A 20,254-nucleotide genomic window follows, 5' to 3' on the forward strand; every position below is an offset into this window, starting at 1 on the left:
ACAAAATGCATTGGGTATCACTACAGTTTGCTGAAGGCTACTTAAATATTCCATAATATCAATATCCAGTCAGGAAAACGGGAACTATGTTTGTATGGAGAATCGGTCATTCCCTTTCCTCTTAATAGCTTAATATCTTAATATGTTTCTTCTCTTAATAGCTTAATATGTTTCGGCACTTGATTATACATATTTATTAGTAGGTACATGCATTGTATTTCCATATCTTGCCTTAAGCAGAGATCCAGAGTTTTTGTTTTTCTTAAACGTTGTTTAATTCTGCAGTGAACGGCTTCGAAAGAGTCTTGGGTCATATCATATGTAAATAAAGCTCTTTACATCATGCTGTGTATTCTCATTTTTCCGAACGTGTCGACCAAAGTGCATGTACGCCCCATTACCTATAGTTCGTTTTTTTTAGCATTAGAAAGAACTCCACAGAAGTAAGCGTACAGTTTTTATCAGGCTCTTTTATTGTTAATAATTATTGAATTATCTAATGTAGCATGGTCAATACATATAATTTACTTCAAATTATTACCGCTAAAAGTGCCGGATTTGGAACCACAAGCTTACTTCTGCGAAGTTCTTTCTAATGCTAAAAAAAACGAACTATAGAATGTGCAGTAGCCTCTTCATCAGTCATTAAGGCAGCCAGGGCCAATAGTTTGATATTATTATTTCCTTCCATATCCGCTTGCTTTCGATCGAACCATTTTTTTCAATCTGATTGACATTTATTATGACATTTGTCACGAACAGTCAGCTCGGACGTCCCGGTCAGCTCGGATAGTGCTGGGCAGTACTCGAGCCCTTACAGTCCTCTGCTTGAAGACTGAGTTGAGTTTTCAGACTCTTATAATTAAGTTTAATTTCGAGTTCTTTTCAATTAGATAGAGACCCAAGTCTCTTGTAGAGACTTGAGTACTTTTCAGAGAACTCTCGTTTTTTTTTACAAAAAAATCGAAATACATTGTCTCTATGTATAATTTGTAGATAAGATGCGTACAGAAATCATACAATTACGATTAATTTACTTACTGTTATATAAGAAATACTTACAAAATTGTTCACGGCGTCTTTATTTGAAGGCTCCAGTCCTTTTGAGTTGCTCTTAAAAAAGACTACAAAGGACTCGACTTGGAAGAAGTTTTAAAAGCGCAGTCTTGTAAAAAGGAGCTGTTCTTCTAGCGTGAGTCAGTGAGTCAATTCAGACTCAAAGGACTCGAGTTTCTACAAATACTAGAGGCTCGCACATTGCTCGGACAGCACTAGTGTTAATGTAATAAACGGGTGGCCCTGACGCCCCGGCCCCGGAACGGTGCGGTCACGGTGGCGCTCCTGACAGCTCCTGTGTCGGCTCGCTCCGGCCCGCCCCGGCCCGGCCACGGCCCGGTCTAGCGTGAGTAATCCTTTACACGCACTTTTGATATAATAAGGTACTTACTTAACTCAGGAAATGCTAAAGAAATGCTTGAATAGAGTTTATTTTAATCAGGAAAATTTGTATTAACGAATAAATATTACAGATTTCCATATTATGATGCTGCTAGGTAAGAATACCTACCGGTCGCCGTTTCTACTATCACCTATCACTGAGTTGTATTTTCATGGTGACATGAACCATAATAATTATGCTTTAACATAGTAAAAGCATAATACCTCACAAATATTGAAATAAATCGTGTTATAAAGACGCATAAAACCCATACAAATCTCTTCTTCTTCTTTCTCGCGTTATCCCGCTATTTTGCCACGGCTCATGGGAGCCTGGGGTACGCTTGACGACTAATCCCATGATTTGACGTGGGCACTAATTTGCCAGTGACTGCCATCTGAAACTAGGCCTTATTGAGAATAGTCCGGTTTCCTCACGATGTTTTCCTTCACTCAAGTTCCAAAAAACTTATTGGTACGAGCTGGGGTTTGAACCCGCGACCTCCGGATTGCAAGACGCACGCTCTTTCCGCTAAGCCACCAGCGCAAAACCCATACAAATAGGACCTTAAAAGTAATAAAAGACCATGGCATGGTCCAATTTGTATAAATCTATAAAAAATCCAATACCGCTCCAGGGCGTGTCTGACGTTTGACATGTTTTATTAAACATTACCCCCCAAACACTCCTACCACAAATTTGCCGGTTGCTACATGCGCGCGCGACAACCAGTCTCTCTGCGACCGTTGTGCAAACAAGTGTTAAGATTTACTCGTAGGCAAAATGTGCGGGGAAATGGGAAAGGCGGTTCTGCGGGCGCTGACCGGCGCGCTGCTCTGTGGGCTCGTGTCGGACGCTGCATATTTGCAGGTACATATATAAGAAACCTGAAATAGTTCATTATTTCTTTCACAAGGGGACAAAGTTGTTGTTTAAATTCTCGTGATAATATTGCTACCCGAGCTAGCGAAAGTTTCCAAAATTGAACCCTCTTGCTTCGAGAAGCATCTCAAAATTTGCATCAAATTACTCTGCCACTCTTGTGGATAAAATGCAGCTTTCGAGTAATATATTATGTATTAGGGAGGGAATTGACATATTTACGGCGAGGGCGTACATTGAATCCTAAACAAAACGAAGGATTCTATAATAGAATCCCGAGAGTAGCGAGGTATTCAAGTGTGTTACGCCCAATCCAAAATGGAAATAATTTTGGCACGTGACTCGTATACAGATAAACTCAAGTAAAGTTGTATTTAAGTTTTACATAATATGCATTTATAATGACATACATACCAATCGCTAAACCTATAGGTAGAATCTCGATAGCAACCCTCAGCCCAACGAGTTCAACAAATATTAGCCAGACCGAACGGTATCGATGACATGTTTGTTAGTGTAACGGCCCGCTCCGTACAATGTCTATAAGAAGTCACAGCGATACGATTATGATCGGTCAGTGTCAAAGGTGTCATTTTTTGACCATAAACGTCATTGGCACTAATAGGTCAGTATCGTATATCTGTGCCATCTCATGAGCTTTGTGCGAATCGGGCCGGAAGACTGTGGCGAGCTGAAAGTCAATCGACTTGTTTTAATAATAGCCTTTGACATGGCGACTATCTTTAAAGATCGCCACCACCACTATCATGAAAAATTATAATTTAATGTGCGAACTGCAAATTTCTTTTTCCTTGCCTATAAATATCTCCCGATGGTAATTACGTGGAGGGTAATGAACTATACGGCAAAGGAGTATTTGAATTACGAGGATGTAACAACTAAATCATATTATGGAACTACTCAAAGTTCAAAAAATGAGTCATTTATATTGTCGTGATCAGCAAAAAAATCCGCACTTATTAGAATCTTTTATTTTCTAGTATTATATTTAAGAATTCGTTTTTTAACTCGTTAAATTGTGTAGAATTATACTATTTCAGTTTAACTCATTTCATACTAGCTTATAAAATAAATACGAAATTCAAGGTAGAATGGCAGACCAGCATTATTATTAACATTTGATTATAGTAATATTTATTTTGGCTTAAAAGCTTATCAATATTATCGCAAATTTGATGAAAATATAAATTCTTGTACCTATATAAATTTCGGGGATGTCGGAAACGGCTTTAACGATTTCGGTGAAATTTGCTATATGGGGGTTTTCGGGAGCGAAAAATCGATCTAGCTAGTTAGGTCTTATCTTTGGGAAAACGCGCATTTTTGAGTTTTTATATGTTTTCTGACCAAAGATTGGTCTCCTAGATATTTAGGTATAACATGAGAAAAAGTCATTAAGATCAGGCTTTCATTTCAATTACTATTTTCATCATATAAGTAAACAGTGAGTAAGTTTCAATACTAAATATGTAGGTAATTTCAATGACATGAGTTTGGAAAAAGCAATGTTACGGTCGTCCACACATGCGTAAGTAACTTGTAAGTGGATTCGGATTGGTAAGGGAATTGGAGCAGGATTGAGTTTGAACTCTGTGTATGTACCTACTTATTAAACAGGAGACATACTCGTAATGTACATATAAACAAGTACTTAATGCATATTTCAGTCAGGGAGCCGATTTTTGAATTACGACCGCTCGATTTCGTCTATTTTGTTCAATAATATCTCCAATACCAGGCATTTAAATTCTACTAAAAGAATCGAAAACGAGTGGTCAATACAGTGATACCCAATTTCTATCGCTTGTATTTCAAAAATTAGTATTTTCGACGTTTTCGACCGATTGTAGAATGAAGAAAGCGAGTGATCGAAATTCAAAAATCGGCCCCCAGATGTTGGTCCATGTATGATTTCTACCAGGGAGGGCTAGGTTAATGGAGAGTGTTCCCATATAAACAAACGCTTGAGTCCTATTTCAATAGGCTTGTTAAACAAAGTCTGTAACAGGCTACACTATTTAATTCATTCTTTTTTCATTTTACGCATTACGATTTTTTTTAATAATATTTTTAGGTATCATTACGCTCCGTGATTGTTCAATAATTACGATATAGAATTTCCAATTTTGCAAGAGCCCTAATTGGCATATCAATCCCGTGAGGTGACTGCACATACGCAAAAACAGTTAACAGCAAACGAGTCACTGAAGGGTCATAGGAATCCTGGCCAAGGTGGGATACTGACAACACCGATTGTGGAATGTATGTTGTAGATATTTTTTCATAGGGGTTTGAGGTCCCGTCATAAAAAAATTGAAAACGCTGAATTAAAATATTATATAATTAGAACCTGATTGTAGGCTGTCGGGCCGCAGATGTTGAAAAAATATGCGAACACTTTGTATGTACAGTTTATTACTACACAATATTTACTCAACACATACAGATACACAGAATATATACAAACTAGAAGTAATTTAGTAACACATAAAAATACAAAAGATGTGCAAAATCAAAAATATTAGTCGCATCTTTCGCAAAGAATACTGAGAAAATATATCCAAAAAAACAAAAGACGCGCGCTGGCCACGGCATCCGTACCGGCCACTGTCAGCACGCGCGCAGCACGGAGGTTAGTAGGTCCATCGCCTACACTGGCGGACGACTATACAAATATTAAATGGTAATTTCAAATTAAAACTCACTATTGTAGAAAGGGACGAGGCCCCTAATATTTTAAAAACTTTCACAAAAGCGATTCATAATTCGCAAACAGTAAACTTTTGGTAATTGCCGTTTAAATCAGAGTTATGGCAATTAAGCTCGGGATACACCGAGTATTTGAAGTCTCAATTGAGATTAATAGGTCCTAACTTTATATAAAATGGCAATTACAATAAGACAACCTATAAAGTACATTAGATTTTCGCTAAAACATAAATTTTAATTCAATCTAGCTATTTTTTATAATACCATGGTTGTCATAGGACATTATTGTCGAGATTCCATGCTTTGAATTCCTGTTGCGCCTTGTTTGATAAGAACAATATTGCTTATTTTATAAATGTCGTCAGTATTGCCAATTGCGATTACGAAAATACTCTTAGTATAATGAATCTCTATCTACCAATAAGACACGTGATTCGCTTTAATAAAGATGCTTTCATAACATACTGGTGATATTGATCACCCATCTTAGACCACAGAACTCTCTACCTATACATAATAAGCATGCAACTATTTGCAACTATTACCTATAAATATAGTCGGTCAAACAACTTTGACAGTAGAAAAAGGCGTAAAATTCCGCGCCTACATTTTTATATTTGCCGCTTTTTTCTACTGACGAAAACGTCTTGACAGACTATAGTTGATAACTAGGTAACAAACATGTTGTTTAGTGACACATCATGAAAATAAATTGTATCTTGTAGGCAAAAAACATCTATTTACGTCAACTTTCGCGGTTTTGAGTGAATACAAAAACATACTGTCGCCCCGAACTTTAAGGTACCTACTAATCTATGGGTACCTACGTCAATTAATAGGTCTAGACTAGAAACGATATGGATTACCTAGATATGTCATTGTCAAATGTGACGTTTCTTCAAACAAACACGTCCCTTTTGACACTGGCACATCTAATGCATATCGTTTCTAGATCTATTAATTGATGTATCTTAAAGTTCGAATGGCTATAGCAAAATCAATGGAGTCAGAGGGGCTGCTGCAAAAACCGGAATTCGCAAATAGCGGGGACCTTTCTCTTTTACTTCAATGAAGGGGTAATTAAAGTGACAGAAAAAATGCCCGCAATTTGCGAACTCCGAATTTCGCGGTTATAGCCCAGGGTAGTCCTTAGGTACCTACATTTTATACGTACGGTGTGCGTGTGCAGTATAACCAGCCAACTAAACCGACATCATTAATATGTCCCCTATGCGCAGGCGACCTTTAAATATCTAGTAGCAATAACTCCCATCTCATAAGGGAGCACTAACTTTCGCAATTTTCTCTCCTCCCAGAGCCCTCAAAGGCAAATTACTGTTGGTTGAATTTACTCTGAATTTCGTACCAGAAGGCCTGTTTTTTAGTTCCATTTCTTTGATCAAGCTGTTCAAAGTGGAAATTGTTTCAAACTTGGAGTCGCTACAGAATTGGTATTCAGGGGTAATTTTACAAATTCTCACCTCGAACGAGGTTTTTTTTCACGCTTTCATTGAATTATGAGCGAGTGTCTGTTTGATCTCGGAAGTCGTTTTCATTAACCGGGAGTGAAGTGTTTTTATAAGTGTATGAATCTTGAGAATAAATTATTGATATTTATGTTGGAAGAGATGATGACAGATGATAGGTTTGGACCTTTTTATAGCCTGTTTTAGTCTTTTTAAACTCTGTCGGGGCATTTCTGTAGAATAAATATTTTGTAGGTTTCTTTTATGCTATACGTTATGCCTAAGTGTAAACAGGCACTAATACTTACGTATACTTTAACAATGTATTTGCCTATGACTATATTTTTTACCACACCACACACAGGCGAAAAATCAATAAAAGTCGGACAAAACCTAAACATTCAGGATTATTATAGAAATCGTATTAATGCAGGTTTGCCAACTAATAAAAACAAAATTACAATTATATTATGACATTTTATTAAATTTTGATCATAATATCTTCTTCTAAAAGCGAAGCTTCTTGGGAAGCGACTTTTTACCACCCAATTTTCTTAGTCCTGTTATATAAGGATCGGAAGACACTAAAAGTCTCTTGAAAGTGTCTTCCATAGCCATTTGCCTAAAAAAAAATGTCGCTTAGTCACATTTTTGATTAAACTAGTCATCGATTAAAATGAAAATTTTGTTAAAATGTCGCGTAAGGTCGCATAAAATAATGGTTGTATGTTAAAACCCAAGTTCTGTAGTTTCTAAAATTGATAATATCAAAACCGGATCTATCAGGAAGTTGTACTTTTCTCCTTGGTGAAGTTGAACAATGTGCAAAAAATACAAGACATTACACTTATTTTTTTTTATAATAAACAAGCAAGCATAGCTATCAAAAGTAACTATTAGTAATTAGGTTATTACCTCCTGGAAGGGTATCCATCATTAAATCACAACTTTCTGGAAGCAAACGATAAATAAGTAAGCACATAAGTAACACTCGCAGAGCACTAAAATATTCGCCTTTGAACAAGTCGAACTTTGGAATGAGAACGTGTCGCGTAGATGACTCTAACATGAAAATGATTATGCGAGTAGCGTGCACTGTTTATTGGACTACCCGCTAAGATTGGTTTTTGCCTGTTGGGGCTACTTAGAAGTTTTTTGGTTTTGTCCGACTTTTATTGATTTTTCGCCTGTGTGCACCAGATAAATGAAATAGTTGCATTTTATTCACAAGACTGTCAAAGTAAGTTAATGCAAAATTTGAGTTGTTTCCTCATGTTTGCTGGTAGGATTAACTTTTAAATGTTGATTTTGAATGATTAGTTGATTACTCTTGTTTACGTACATTTGCATTTTGTTTGGAATATTTATACTTAGGATTTTCCTCGCGTTGGTGTGGGGAATATTCTTGTGTTAAGTAGGTACATTAGGTAGAAAAATTGTTAAACACTCGTACAGTCAGAAGTAGAAGTTGTAAGCGGGCGAGGTGTTCAAAATGATCCTGACGCGACTTAATTGTAAAGTATAAGAGCGTGTCAAAGTAATTTTGAACACCTCGCCCGCTTAGCAACTTCTGCTGCTGTCTGTACCTTGAAACCCTCGCAACGCTCAAGATTCCACTCTTCAAACCTCTCTATGCAATGGCATAAAGAGGAGAGTCTTTAATAGAAATCTCTTCCTTGTTAGTTTCAGTCGATACCTTGTGACATTTTGTGTAATTAATAAAAGAAATGCTAAATATATTTAATGATTTGTTTTAAATCATTTATTTACAAACAATATATATATACAGTGGTACAACTAAACGAAATTAATAACTAGCTTAAATCTAAAATAGGCCCCTGAGGCATTGTACCAAGGATGCTGGCGGCATTTCCCCGCTGTATCGCAATACTGATACGTTGTGCGAGGTAGCCGCCAGCTCTTCGGTCACCAGTTACGTCAACCAGACGCTTCGCGATTTCTGCGAACAACTTACGCGCGCTGGGACCCCATGGACCTAGAGTTTCAACTCCAAATGGTACAAAATGGTATTCTCTACCGAGGCTCTTATATTTGTTACGTTTTAGAATTTCGGCGCTTTCCGCCGCCCCGCCCGCTTTTACAGTAGTTTAATGATTTTATTTTAGTAGCACCTATTATGTTGCTAGTTATATTACAAAATATAAAAAAAACGGTTGTTATACTGATACTTTAGTATCAGTTCTAATCCAATTTAATATTTCTTTAAAAGTATTTTGCCTGTAAGTAAAAACTTGTTAACATCATTTTCAAGCCCTCTTAACACGGATTTCAAAGTTTCGAATAAAGAAACATCAACAAATAAGGCAGGAATCATTAGTTTAATTATTTAAGACGCTGAAGTTTGAAGTAATAAGTAAGAAAATTAAAAGTTTGTTAGCGTGTAATAAAATACTTACCCGTCGTGAAGTTTTTCTGTGTTCTCACTCAGGGCAAGTTTAATATTAAACGTTGGTGGATATTAAGTTACGTTTTTTATACCTGACGTTAAAAAGGATGTTAGCATCCGTACTTCTGAACTACAAAGTAATGCAATATATACTTTTATTCATGAGTGACCGTCATTCCTACTGATAGTGTTGGCCGTAAAAATATAAATAAAATATAATACTAATTTCGTATCAAATCAATAAAATTAAGCATCTACTTTATTGAAATTATTAGTAATTGAATAGGTAGTTAATTTGGTATACTAACCATACAATTTGACATAATAGAGTAAATGATAAAAATTACATTCCTTCCATAGTTCTAAAGTCGAATCGAGCAAGTATTATGACTTTTACATGTATGTATATATCCCAAGATCTAGTTTTTTAGTAAACTTTACCTGTGTGATATATATACAGGTTGTCCCTGAAATCAACGCCAAGACTTAAAGGGCTTATAGAACTCCTGATGGGCTACAAGATTAAGCAAATTCACGCTTAATGAAAATCTCTTTTTTTAGATATCCTTTAATGAGTCTTGGCGTTGGCTTTAGGGACGGACACCCGGTATATTGAAAAGTACTCCAAAACGAGCCTGAGCCGTTTGCGCAACGCCGGGCGGCCGTGAGGCGCGCGCGCAGGGCTTTTCGAAAGGTCTGTTTTGCAATTGTCTGGATGTAGGACTAGTTATTTAGAGGGATCAATTTCGCAATCTGTATTTATTAGCAAAGTTAATGAAAAAAAAAGCATATTTATGCTTTTTTTTTATGAATAGCCTGGTACTATTTTAGTTCAAGTACCTAAGTACAAGACTAAATATAATTCCGTATAATTAAAGGTGCCTTTAAGACTCGTACTTTGTTGCAGATGACATCTTAATTTGTTAAGTTAGTTAAAGACATAAATGTCTTACATTATAAAAATGTTTTACATTATAAAATAAAATACCACAGCACTTCAATCCAATCTCAATAAAAACTAATGAAACAAAAATAACGTGCACCAATAGAAATAGGTACTAAAGTCTGTAGGTACGGGTACTATGCGAAGTTGCATAAAGCTGTTATACAGATAGACGCTCATTACGACTCTTATGGAACTAGTTCTGTTCGTATGAACTAGAAAGTTAATTGTGATACGTAACCATTATATAAGTAAGTCAATGTCGCCTTGTGATTTATATCTTGACATGTTAAAGGTTATTTCGTAATTTTTGATTTTGACTGATACTCGTACATATGTTAAAAGTTAGCTTGGTTGACAAACCGACTTTATGTCAAGTTTAAACATTGGTCTAGTAAAGTTTCGTATTTAATTCATTTATTACAGTGTAAATAATATCGTAACAATAATGGTAAAGGGTAGAGTCTCGACCAACATCTTGAGAGACTCTCGCTAGGTGGTTGGATCAAGGGTCAGATGCAGAAGGCGGTGATCTTGGACACGGCGTGGATAGTCCGCCGGTTCCTCTCTTTGCGGCCCTGACCACCGGCAGCTTGGGCCCTGCTCCGCTGCTGGCGGCACCCTAGGTTAGGTTTTTTTATAATGTGTTTATACTTATTTTTTATTGTTTTTTATGTGTTTTTGTATTTTACTTTTATATTCATGTTATAAATGACCTAGCCTAAGAAGAAAAATAAATAAATGGAATGGTAAAGGTATCCATGTAAAGATTCGCCGATGTATAAATGAAAAAAGAAAACGATAAACATCAATTACAGTCGAAAGTGTTAATTTATGACCCATTTTGTACCTTGTCCCAATGACAACAGTATGAGGTCTCTAGCGACTTTCATATTGATTGTTACTGTGACAACGTACGAAATGGGTCATAAATTAATACTTTCGACCGTACCTGTCCTATGTGACTTTAAAGTACGTACCTAGTACCTATCTAATGACGTTTTAGCATTGTCCTATATCAGCGGTTCTCAAACTTTTTAGGTGACGGAACCCTTTTGGAAAGCGAAATATTTGACGGAACCCCAAATTAAATATTTTCGTTCGTCACTGTCGACCAGATATACCTATTGGTTTTTTCTTATTATTACAAGTGTGTTCGCGGAACCCCAACAGAGGCTTTGCGGAACCCTAGGGTTCCGCGGAACACACTTTGAGAATGGCTGTCCTGGGTCTCTATTGTTTCCCAAATAGTTTTAAGTCATAATGTATTGTTTGTCCGAATTTTCGTTAGTCATAATTGGTTTTTCTCAGAAACGCGTAACTTTTCAGGATTGCCAGAAAACAAACCTAACCTAACCTAACCTATCTATAGCATAACCTTAGGAGAATCCTGAAAAGTTAACGGTTTCAGTTTTATAACTAACGATAATATGTCAACAATACATTATGACTTAAAACTTTATGGGAAATAAAGGGACCCCTGGCTGTCCTATAACTATAAACCGAACTTTAAGATACACGTCAGTTAAAAGATCTAGAAAAGATATGGATTAGATAACTAATTGTGTTAGTGTTAAATTCAAACAAAAATCTCACTTTTTGATATGGAGACATCTAATCCATATCGTTTCTAGATCTATTAATTGACGTATCGTTTCTAGATCTATTAATTGACGGCCGATAGAATACATATATACGTTACGTGTGTCTAATGACCAGATATCGTTAATGCTGTAGCAATTTAGTGCAGCATTGTTGCGTTAAACTGGTTAGGTCCTAACGGCCTAACTCAATATATAGGCTGAAATCATTTTAGAATTTGGACCTACTGTCTGCTTCTGTGTTTCGATAAGGAGTTAACGAGTCTATCTAACTATACATTAACCTCGATAAATAATTATTAATTACTTCTCTTTACTCTCTACGATGTCTGGAAGTGACATGTAAGTACAGCGAACGAAATTGATGTTAGAACTGACAGGTTGTTCAAAAATGTAGTTTGCTTGTCATCAATTGACCTGATATTTTCTGTTTTGCAAGCTGTTTGCGAGTACCTATTGATTGTCTACCAATTCTTAAAATTACACCAGAAAAATTATATTCTCTCTTTCAATTGTAAATTATATCAGTAAAGATTATTTTCGGACATAATTATCAACAAATGGTCAATCATGGAACCGGGTATGTCCTTAAACTACGTCCAAGACCACCGGTGGACGGGCAGCAGCGTCCCTCAAATTGGGTGTAAGTACTCGACTGCGATCGCCAACCCCCCTGCCAAGCGTGGTGATTATGGCATTCACCCCCCATAAGAGGGAGGCCTAAGTTCAGCAGTGGACGCCTTTTGGCTGAGATGACGATGATGGTCAGTCATAAAATGAACATAGCATTTGACTTTTGACTGAATGCAATTACAACGTTGCCTTTCCGATCAATAAGTAGGTATATTTTCGAGTAATGAGTGTAATGACTACTTTCTTTTTTAATTACATAATTAATAATAATAATTTGGTATGTAGGTTAGGTTTTTTAATAAATAAAGATGAATAAAGAGAATAATTTAGTCCACTGCTGGACACAGGCCTCTCATGCGCGAGAGGATTTACTTACATAATTAAGACCAAATTACTCAGATATCACAATAAAAAAATACAATCATCAAAAATACTTAAGAACTAAGAAATCTCTCAATAATAATACATTTTGTTTTCAGAGATACGAGCAGTATCCTATCCGTTACGAGCAAGCCGTATACCGCAAGCCCCTGCGCGAACACGAAAAGCCGCAAGACTTGCGCAACGTGCCCGGGATCCCTGGCGTGGACTACCCGATCTACCACGAAGTTCCTGAGACTGAGTTCTCTTGCGCACATGTGCCTGTACACCCTGGAATGTACGCAAATGTGGAGACTGGATGTCAGGTAAATATCTATAGACGCACTTGTTTTAAATTATGATCAAGTCTGCCGATCATATTGTATAATATGTACCTATATATTTCGAATTTTATCTACCCATTCGATTTTTTTTACATCACCGTCGCAAAACAAAGATACGGTAAATAAAATATACGCTGTGGAAACATCTAAAACCCTGATAAGATCGTTTATTCTATACAGGGAAAAATGTAGTTGATCTCATCGTCAACAAAATGAATCCTCGAAAACTCTGCTCTGGTATCCTTACGAGACAACACAATGAAACACTATCAACATCATGTTGTCCCAGTTACACGGTGTTATATAACAGCTAGTGTGGTACCACCATAAGACTCTCCGGTATTCTATTAAATCGCTGGTTGAGATAAACTCAAAATCCCAACGCATGCATATAATATAACGTGACGAATTTTAAATTTTATTCTTTCGCCATAGACGCTTAATTAAATTGGAACCACGCCTAAAAAATTCCAGGCCTGTTTATACAAACAAAGCATCGTATTGCAATGGGCCTATGCAACTGGCCCCGGGCCACAGATTAATTATCCATTCGGACACAGCCCAGACACAAAAGGTCCAGCAAGTGCCTAGCCTGCGGGCACAGTTAACGGTTTAAAACAACATTGAACATTCGAGGGTTGGAACCAGACTTGTTGCCCCTTAATAAGTTGCATAATTTTGTTTATTTACTTAACGAATAAGAAATGAGAAATTGTGATGTAGGTAGGTAGTCTAAGAAGGTTTATTTATATGAAAATATATTACGGATTTTAACTACATGTATGCACAATTGTACTCAAAATATTAAAGTAATGTAATATTTTCCTAATAAAGAAAGAAAGGAAAGCAGACTGCAAAAAACATAAAACTAATAATTTAGAAAATACCATGGTCCCATGCCATGATGAAAAACTATTTTGTGTATCTATTTGCTGATTTAATTATTATTTATAACGTGTAGGTATCATTTGTAAGTAACTCTCAAACACTAATTATAGACAGTGTTTTATGTCGAGTTCCGTTATTTTCAGCATATTATCCTTAGCAAGTAAAGTACCTTTAAGAGGACGAAATGAGAAAGTCAATAGGTATTCTCCTATCCCTTATTTTTCGTGTAAGAACCAGATTTATCGATGGAGGTTGCCATTGTCAAACAATTTTTTTTTAAATAATGAATGAAATATGGGTAAACAAAAAGTCAACAATCTCGAAAAGCTTTTTGTCACCGGCAAAGTGGATGGGAAACAGCCTGGACGTGGACGCAGTCTATAAGTTGGTCCGACCAGATCCGCACCGCTCTTGACTCCACAGTTCACATGGCTCACCACACCGCCAAAGACAAAAACAGACTAGAGAAAGATATAGACGTAGGAGAGAAAGTGATACAAAAGGGAGGTCACGAGTCACGACCCTCGTTGACTCATATTGAGGATAAGACGCAAGAAGGAGGAGGAGACAAAAAGTAAAATAATAATATTGTTTCCTAAATTCCCAGGCCTACCACGTGTGCCACGACGGGCGAGAAGGCCACCAAGGAGCATCATTCCTCTGCACTAACGGAACCCTGTTCGATCAGGAGAAGTTCGCCTGCGACTGGTGGTACAACGTCGACTGTGGCCAGGCTATAGCACATTACAAGTGAGTACGCATTTATGATTCATTTGAATAAAATTTGCAAATATGGTTTATAAATACATGTCCGCTTAAAAATTTGGGGCTTTTTGCGATGTTTTTTTCTCATTTGAAGCCTTGAAAAAATTTGTTGATTTGATCATTCTCTTTAAATTGTCGATTAAATGTCAAAGTTTGTGGATTTGCATGAGACGCTAATCTCTAATGTGTAGGTACATTAATGACTTTGATGTAGTTTGAGATATGGACATCACAATTTTAACATCTCCAATAACCAAGAAAATATACGTAATAAATATCTCATTAAATAAGTGCAGTCAGCAGCAGAAGTTGCTAAGCAGGCGAGGTGTTCAAAATAACCTTGACACGCTCTTATTCTCTTAACAATAAAGTCGCGTCAAGATCATTTTGAACACGTCACCCACTTAGCAACGTTTGCTGCTGACTGTGTATCCTCGTAGTTCAGTTACATTATAATCAAGTCTGAGCATTATTTTCAATTCTTTTTTTTTCAGATTAAATGCAGATCCTCGTAAAAATCCTTACGTCCCAAAGCCTAAACACGAAGAAGAATTAGAACATGAAGGACCTCACGGCATTCCCTATAAAAGGATTTACCATTAAAAATGTATACTGTCATTTACATTCCTATTGCTTGCATCGTTCTTAATTTTGGAATCCTCAAAAAATGTTACGGATGTAATAGTCTTGTGCAAAATGTTATTGTACTTGTAATCATTTTCATGTTCTCATCCTAGCTTTATCCCTCTTACGTAATAAAGGTGCACATAAAGGAGTTTATTGTTCTTTGACGCATTGGCGCAGGCACTACTTTTTAGCAAAATGATTGCTATCTGACTCCAAAATAAAAACTACCTACTATTACTACTGATAGAACTATTGCCATTAATTGTATCAAAAATGTTTCATCATTGTAAGAATAGTAGTTAAGTAGTAAGTTTAGGATTTTAAGATTACCATTCTCATGCATTAGGTTATTTATTTGCTTTGCCTTTTAAATTGTGATACTTATGTCTAAATAAGAAATATAAATCAATTTTGTTAATAAATCTATACCTATACCTTATCTTTTATACTCAGTGTTGATTGGTTGCCGATTTCGGAAAACTTTTATTTTATATCGTTTTTTACAGATGGAAATTAAATGCGTTTCCAGTTTAGTGTGCGTATTTTTTATATCCTACTTTTAATCCAAAATTGGCTGTATCTCAAGAAAACCTTGAAAAATAAATAACATTAAACAAACAAACAGACCTTTTTCCGACGCCTAATTTATGAATTGTATTTTTTACAGATGTAGATAAACGCGGGCTGGATCTATTATCTTTACAACCGCAGGCGTTAATTTGAAAGAAATCCTTGTCTCTTAATTTTTATCTCAAGGATAGCTCTCTAATTACTTTTTTTTAAATTTTTTGTTAGACAAATGAAAATCTTAATTGACATCTCGGAATATTAAACAAACTTCGCCCAATGTTCGTGACAATCGTGACGGTTATGGCTACCAGGATATTTTGTTGTTTGAATTGAAATACAAACAAGTGTTCTTGTGTTCAAGTTTTCTTTTGTATTTTATTTTTTTATTTACCGACGCATCAGAAACAAGGAATTCACACCTAATAAAATAATTAATAAAACATTTCGTCTAGAGATTTTAATGGGAGGTAAATTGGTGATTTTCTGCTATTATGTAAAGGCAATTTAAGTTAGTTACATACTTAAAGAGAAGAAACCAAGTGATATAAGTATTTGTTTTTATAGTAATAATATAGACAATATGTATCAGGAACAATTATATAATACCGTTATGTAATTGCGTAGGTATACAATGGCTGTTTGGAGGATTCCAAACAGCCATTGTGTCATTTGTGCCTGGGCTCAAATTGAAACGCAGGTCAGCGCCTACACAAATTCACATAGCAAAAGCAACGAGCTCCGCTTGATTGCGAACGAAACAATCCCCAGGCGTGAACTGCACACGTGTCGCAGGTCACACATGGTACCTAACAAATAAAAAAAGGCTTGTTAGGAAAAAGTTCTTCTAATTCGTGTTTTCACACTTTTTATAAAACGAATGGTTGTCACATAAAATAGTAGGTATTTGTTAGTATTTACTTTTATAATTTTAATAAATAACGATCCTACTTATTCAGTTGTTTGTTTAATAATTGTGACTACCCCAATAAAGAGTGGGGTACCTAAGCATAGTTTATTTTGTTGGGCTCAAGACTTTTTATTTATGCATGCATTTTAGTATTATCACTTAATTTAGTTTTTAATGTCGTAGTATTAAGTACCTGAATCTAATTGTTTATTTTCCCTACAAGCAGTGGCGGAATTGCAGTCTTTGCCGCCCTAGGCTCCAGGCCCTGTAGCAGCTCCTTTCAAGGCACCCATAATATTGACTAGGTACATTTTGAGTTATTTCTTTTTACTTACCATCGGTGAAGTTTTTGTCACAATTTGCCGCCCCTAAATATCTTGCCGCCCTAGGTCCGGGCCTAGTGTGCCTTAGGGCAAATCCGCCAATGCCTACAAGTGTTTCTCTTACCCCATAGTTTCTCTAATCCCATCTAGCCTTACCTACCTAGACCTAAATAGTACCTAAGTATAATTTTGACATTTGCAATCTTGTATTTACGAGTAGGTAGGTACTTAAGTAGTGTCGGCAGTGACGTTAGTCGACAAAAGCCATTTCTAATGGCAGTGTTAGTTTCAATTGGTAAATCAATTCAATAATTTGTAGCATATTCAATAGAATAGAATTACGTGCCCTAAAGAAAAACCGATAATATAAAACAATGCAAATTAAAACAACAGTCGACGAACCGAACAAAACAACACCTGTGTCAATTTTCCCTATTTCTCCCTTTAGAGGTAAATATTTTTTATAAGCGCACGCAATTTCAATCCTTATTAAAACGGCATTAGGGTCCGCAATAGTTTGATTGTTGTTGATCGTTGATTTGGTGGCAGTGAGCGTAACATTGTTTGACTCGGCACACGTTTTCTGTAATAGTCAATGAAACAATGCACTGGCCATCCATGGCCATCTATTCCTATTCCATACCTACCGAGCGTAGGTGATTTCAATCTGGTGAACCAGTGTAACCCGTGTACCTGATGGCCTCGAGTCTCGTATCGGAGAGACCACTAATTCTCCTGAAATAGGACTAGCGTTCGGTAAGCGATTGAATAACTGCTTCTGATAACGTCAGCAAATAAAATAAAAGTTTCGCGTTTCATTTGGTTGGCGACACATTACGGGTGGAAGAATTTGGATGCAGTGTATGCAAGTGTTAAGTGATTTTAGGTAAAGGGTCCAATTTTTGAACGGGGCTTCAAAATCATTAATAACACCTTTAATAAAAAAAATCTAGATTCACTAGGCACTAAACTGTAAGAAACTTTTGACATTGTCAGTTATCTTTTTTTTTATTTACTCAATAAAAAATACATAGAAATCCATTACACATATTTTTTCACCAAACTGCATGACAGTTTGTTGGCAAGCTTAAAACAATCCTGGGGTTTACTTACACACAGCCAACTAACTAGGTAGGTTTTTCTATCAAAATGTTTATAAGCAGCTGCATGTGGCGTACCTACTTATTAAAGAAATATAATATGTATCCTCGCCTGCACCTAGTTACCTCTCATCTCAACACGCTGCTTATATTAAACCATGTTAACTTTCCAATTTTAGCGGTGTCAGTCGCATTCGCCTCCAAGAAAATTCGTTTTCAACATAAGAAAACTCTAGACTGGCGTTTAGAATGCAAAATCCTATCGTTCGGAAATGGGCGTCCCGCTGTGTCCGGTGTCTCTCACTTTACGTAAACACTTATCTGACAAAGTAGAAATTAACTGGAAATAAAGTAAAATGAGCCTTGTGTCTTTGAGTTACGGTTGTGGGGAACTACACAGAAAATTTTGGCAAACCCACACGTGACAAGACAGGACCCTCTTTCGATTGGAAACATCTGTCGCGTCGATTCTGTAGGGACACGAGGATTTATGTCGAGTGGAAACTAAATAAGTAATTATCACTAGGAGAGGATTAAAAAAAACTACTTCTTACATAACAAATCTTACTTAAAATATTTTTTCGTTGCGTATCATTTTTTTTTATCCAGAAGAACTACATTATACTTATCACCAAAATACAGATTTGTCACTTATACATAATTTGATTATCATAGGTCCCAATGTATACAAAAAATTAAATAGAGTCTGTGCGGAAGACTCAATATGTGTTATATTACTCATTATATTAATTATATATATCAATCGTTCAATAGCGCATTATTGATGGACGGGACAGAATATACCTAATATATAATCACGCGCGTGTGATAGAGATAAGAACAGGCAGATCAATGTACGAAATTCTTCCTGCTTAGCGTCCTTAATCAATTTCTCTTCGCGACAACTAGATAACATCATTAACTACACTACAACTTTTATCTTTCTGGTTTGACCTATTGGTTGACTGGGAGAGAATGCCTTAAGGCATTAAGTCCGCCATTTGTACCGTCACGTATTGTGCAATAAAGATTAAATAAATAAATAAACTACATACATATATGAAACAATAATTAGGTACCTACATAAAAATAGGTACAAAGCAGCAAAAACCTTGCAAGCCTCTCAAAAAAAAAACAATATTTTCTTTACGATCGTAAACGCTCCTTCGCATTCCCGCCTTAACAGAACAACAATGCATAATAAAGGGAATCTTTCATTAAAAGGGCTTTTTGTCAGTTCGGGGCTAATTCCGCGAATCTGACACAGGCTTCATATTTAATTTACACCGGCATTATGATTCCAGGGCCGGATTTGAGCCGGCCGTTTCCCTCGTTTTACAACACCCAGCAGAGTCGTTTGGGCCGGACTCTGTAATACAGCGTTCCATTTATATCTAATTTGTGGTTATGGGGCATTAAGGATTGATTATTATGTAATGCGCAATTGAATTTGGAATTCGATTTTCTCATGTTAAGGAATTTATCACCGCGTTCGGTTTATGTCGTTTAGTAAGTGTTTTACGGTTAACTTTGGCGTTATTTTCGTTTAACGGTGGCTCAGCGGTGCCTTAATGTAGCTTTAGAGATCGTTAACTTGAATTTTAAAAACACCTAAGGCTCTATTTAGACAGGAGTCAAACGATGTTGTCATAAAGTCATGTTGTAAAAAAAACACACTTTCACCCCCATCTAATATGTTAGAACACAAATGTGTCGAAAAAGCATGTTTGGACACTATAAATATGATAAAACAAGAATTTTAAGAGTGACCCAAGAGAATGTAATTTAGCATTTGAAGCGTCGGTTGAAAAAAAAAAAACTTAATAGGTACTTACTTACAATGATGATGGATCGGTTAAGCCATTTTTGAGTTTTCGTATAAAATCACCCCTTACTAGGTATAAATGGATGATGGAGTGCTGCGAAGATTGCCCTTTTGCTTGTTATGTTCATAGTTAACAATAAAAACCTACGGTGAAATATACAAAAAAATATTTGTAAAATACCATAGCTACATTTATTTTTTTTAATTTTCCTAAAAACCTACGGTGAAATATGCAAAAAAATATTTGTAAAATACCATAGCTACATTTCATTTTTTTAATTTTCCTCAAATTAAATTAGGAATCTATAAGCTATTGGACTATTATGACACTTGTTCAAAAACTATGCATTTATATTGTCGTCTTCATTACCAGTCCCACTCTCCCACTGCAGCACACCCATTATGTGATGATGATATCCTGTTATCCCTCATCAGGAACATAAGG

General features: G+C 36.1%; 1 protein-coding gene across 1 annotated transcript; it reads left to right on the plus strand.

Moving 5' to 3' along the window:
• Positions 1-2,132: 2,132 nt before the first annotated feature.
• Positions 2,133-15,140, plus strand: LOC134666647 (uncharacterized). The gene is made up of 4 exons (XM_063523870.1): positions 2,133-2,308; positions 12,580-12,786; positions 14,300-14,442; positions 14,952-15,140. The coding sequence occupies exons 1-4, from the start codon at positions 2,222-2,224 to the stop codon at positions 15,058-15,060; spliced, it is 546 nt and encodes a 181-aa protein (XP_063379940.1). The 5' UTR covers positions 2,133-2,221; the 3' UTR covers positions 15,061-15,140.
• Positions 15,141-20,254: the final 5,114 nt, after the last annotated feature.

Source organism: Cydia fagiglandana, chromosome 8, assembly GCF_963556715.1.
Source record: "Cydia fagiglandana chromosome 8, ilCydFagi1.1, whole genome shotgun sequence".
NCBI classification, from domain to species: domain Eukaryota; kingdom Metazoa; phylum Arthropoda; class Insecta; order Lepidoptera; family Tortricidae; genus Cydia; species Cydia fagiglandana.

What these genes read in the sequence shown, in the direction of transcription:
- LOC134666647 (XM_063523870.1), top strand. Translation starts at nt 2,222, where the DNA reads ATGTGCGGGGAAATGGGAAAGGCGGTTCTGCGGGCGCTGACCGGCGCG. An exon ending in ATGTGGAGACTGGATGTCAG is followed by an intron (nt 12,787 to 14,299) that starts GTAAATATCTAT and finishes CTAAATTCCCAG; the next exon opens with GCCTACCACGTGTGCCACGA. An exon ending in CAGGCTATAGCACATTACAA is followed by an intron (nt 14,443 to 14,951) that starts GTGAGTACGCAT and finishes TTTTTTTTTCAG; the next exon opens with ATTAAATGCAGATCCTCGTA.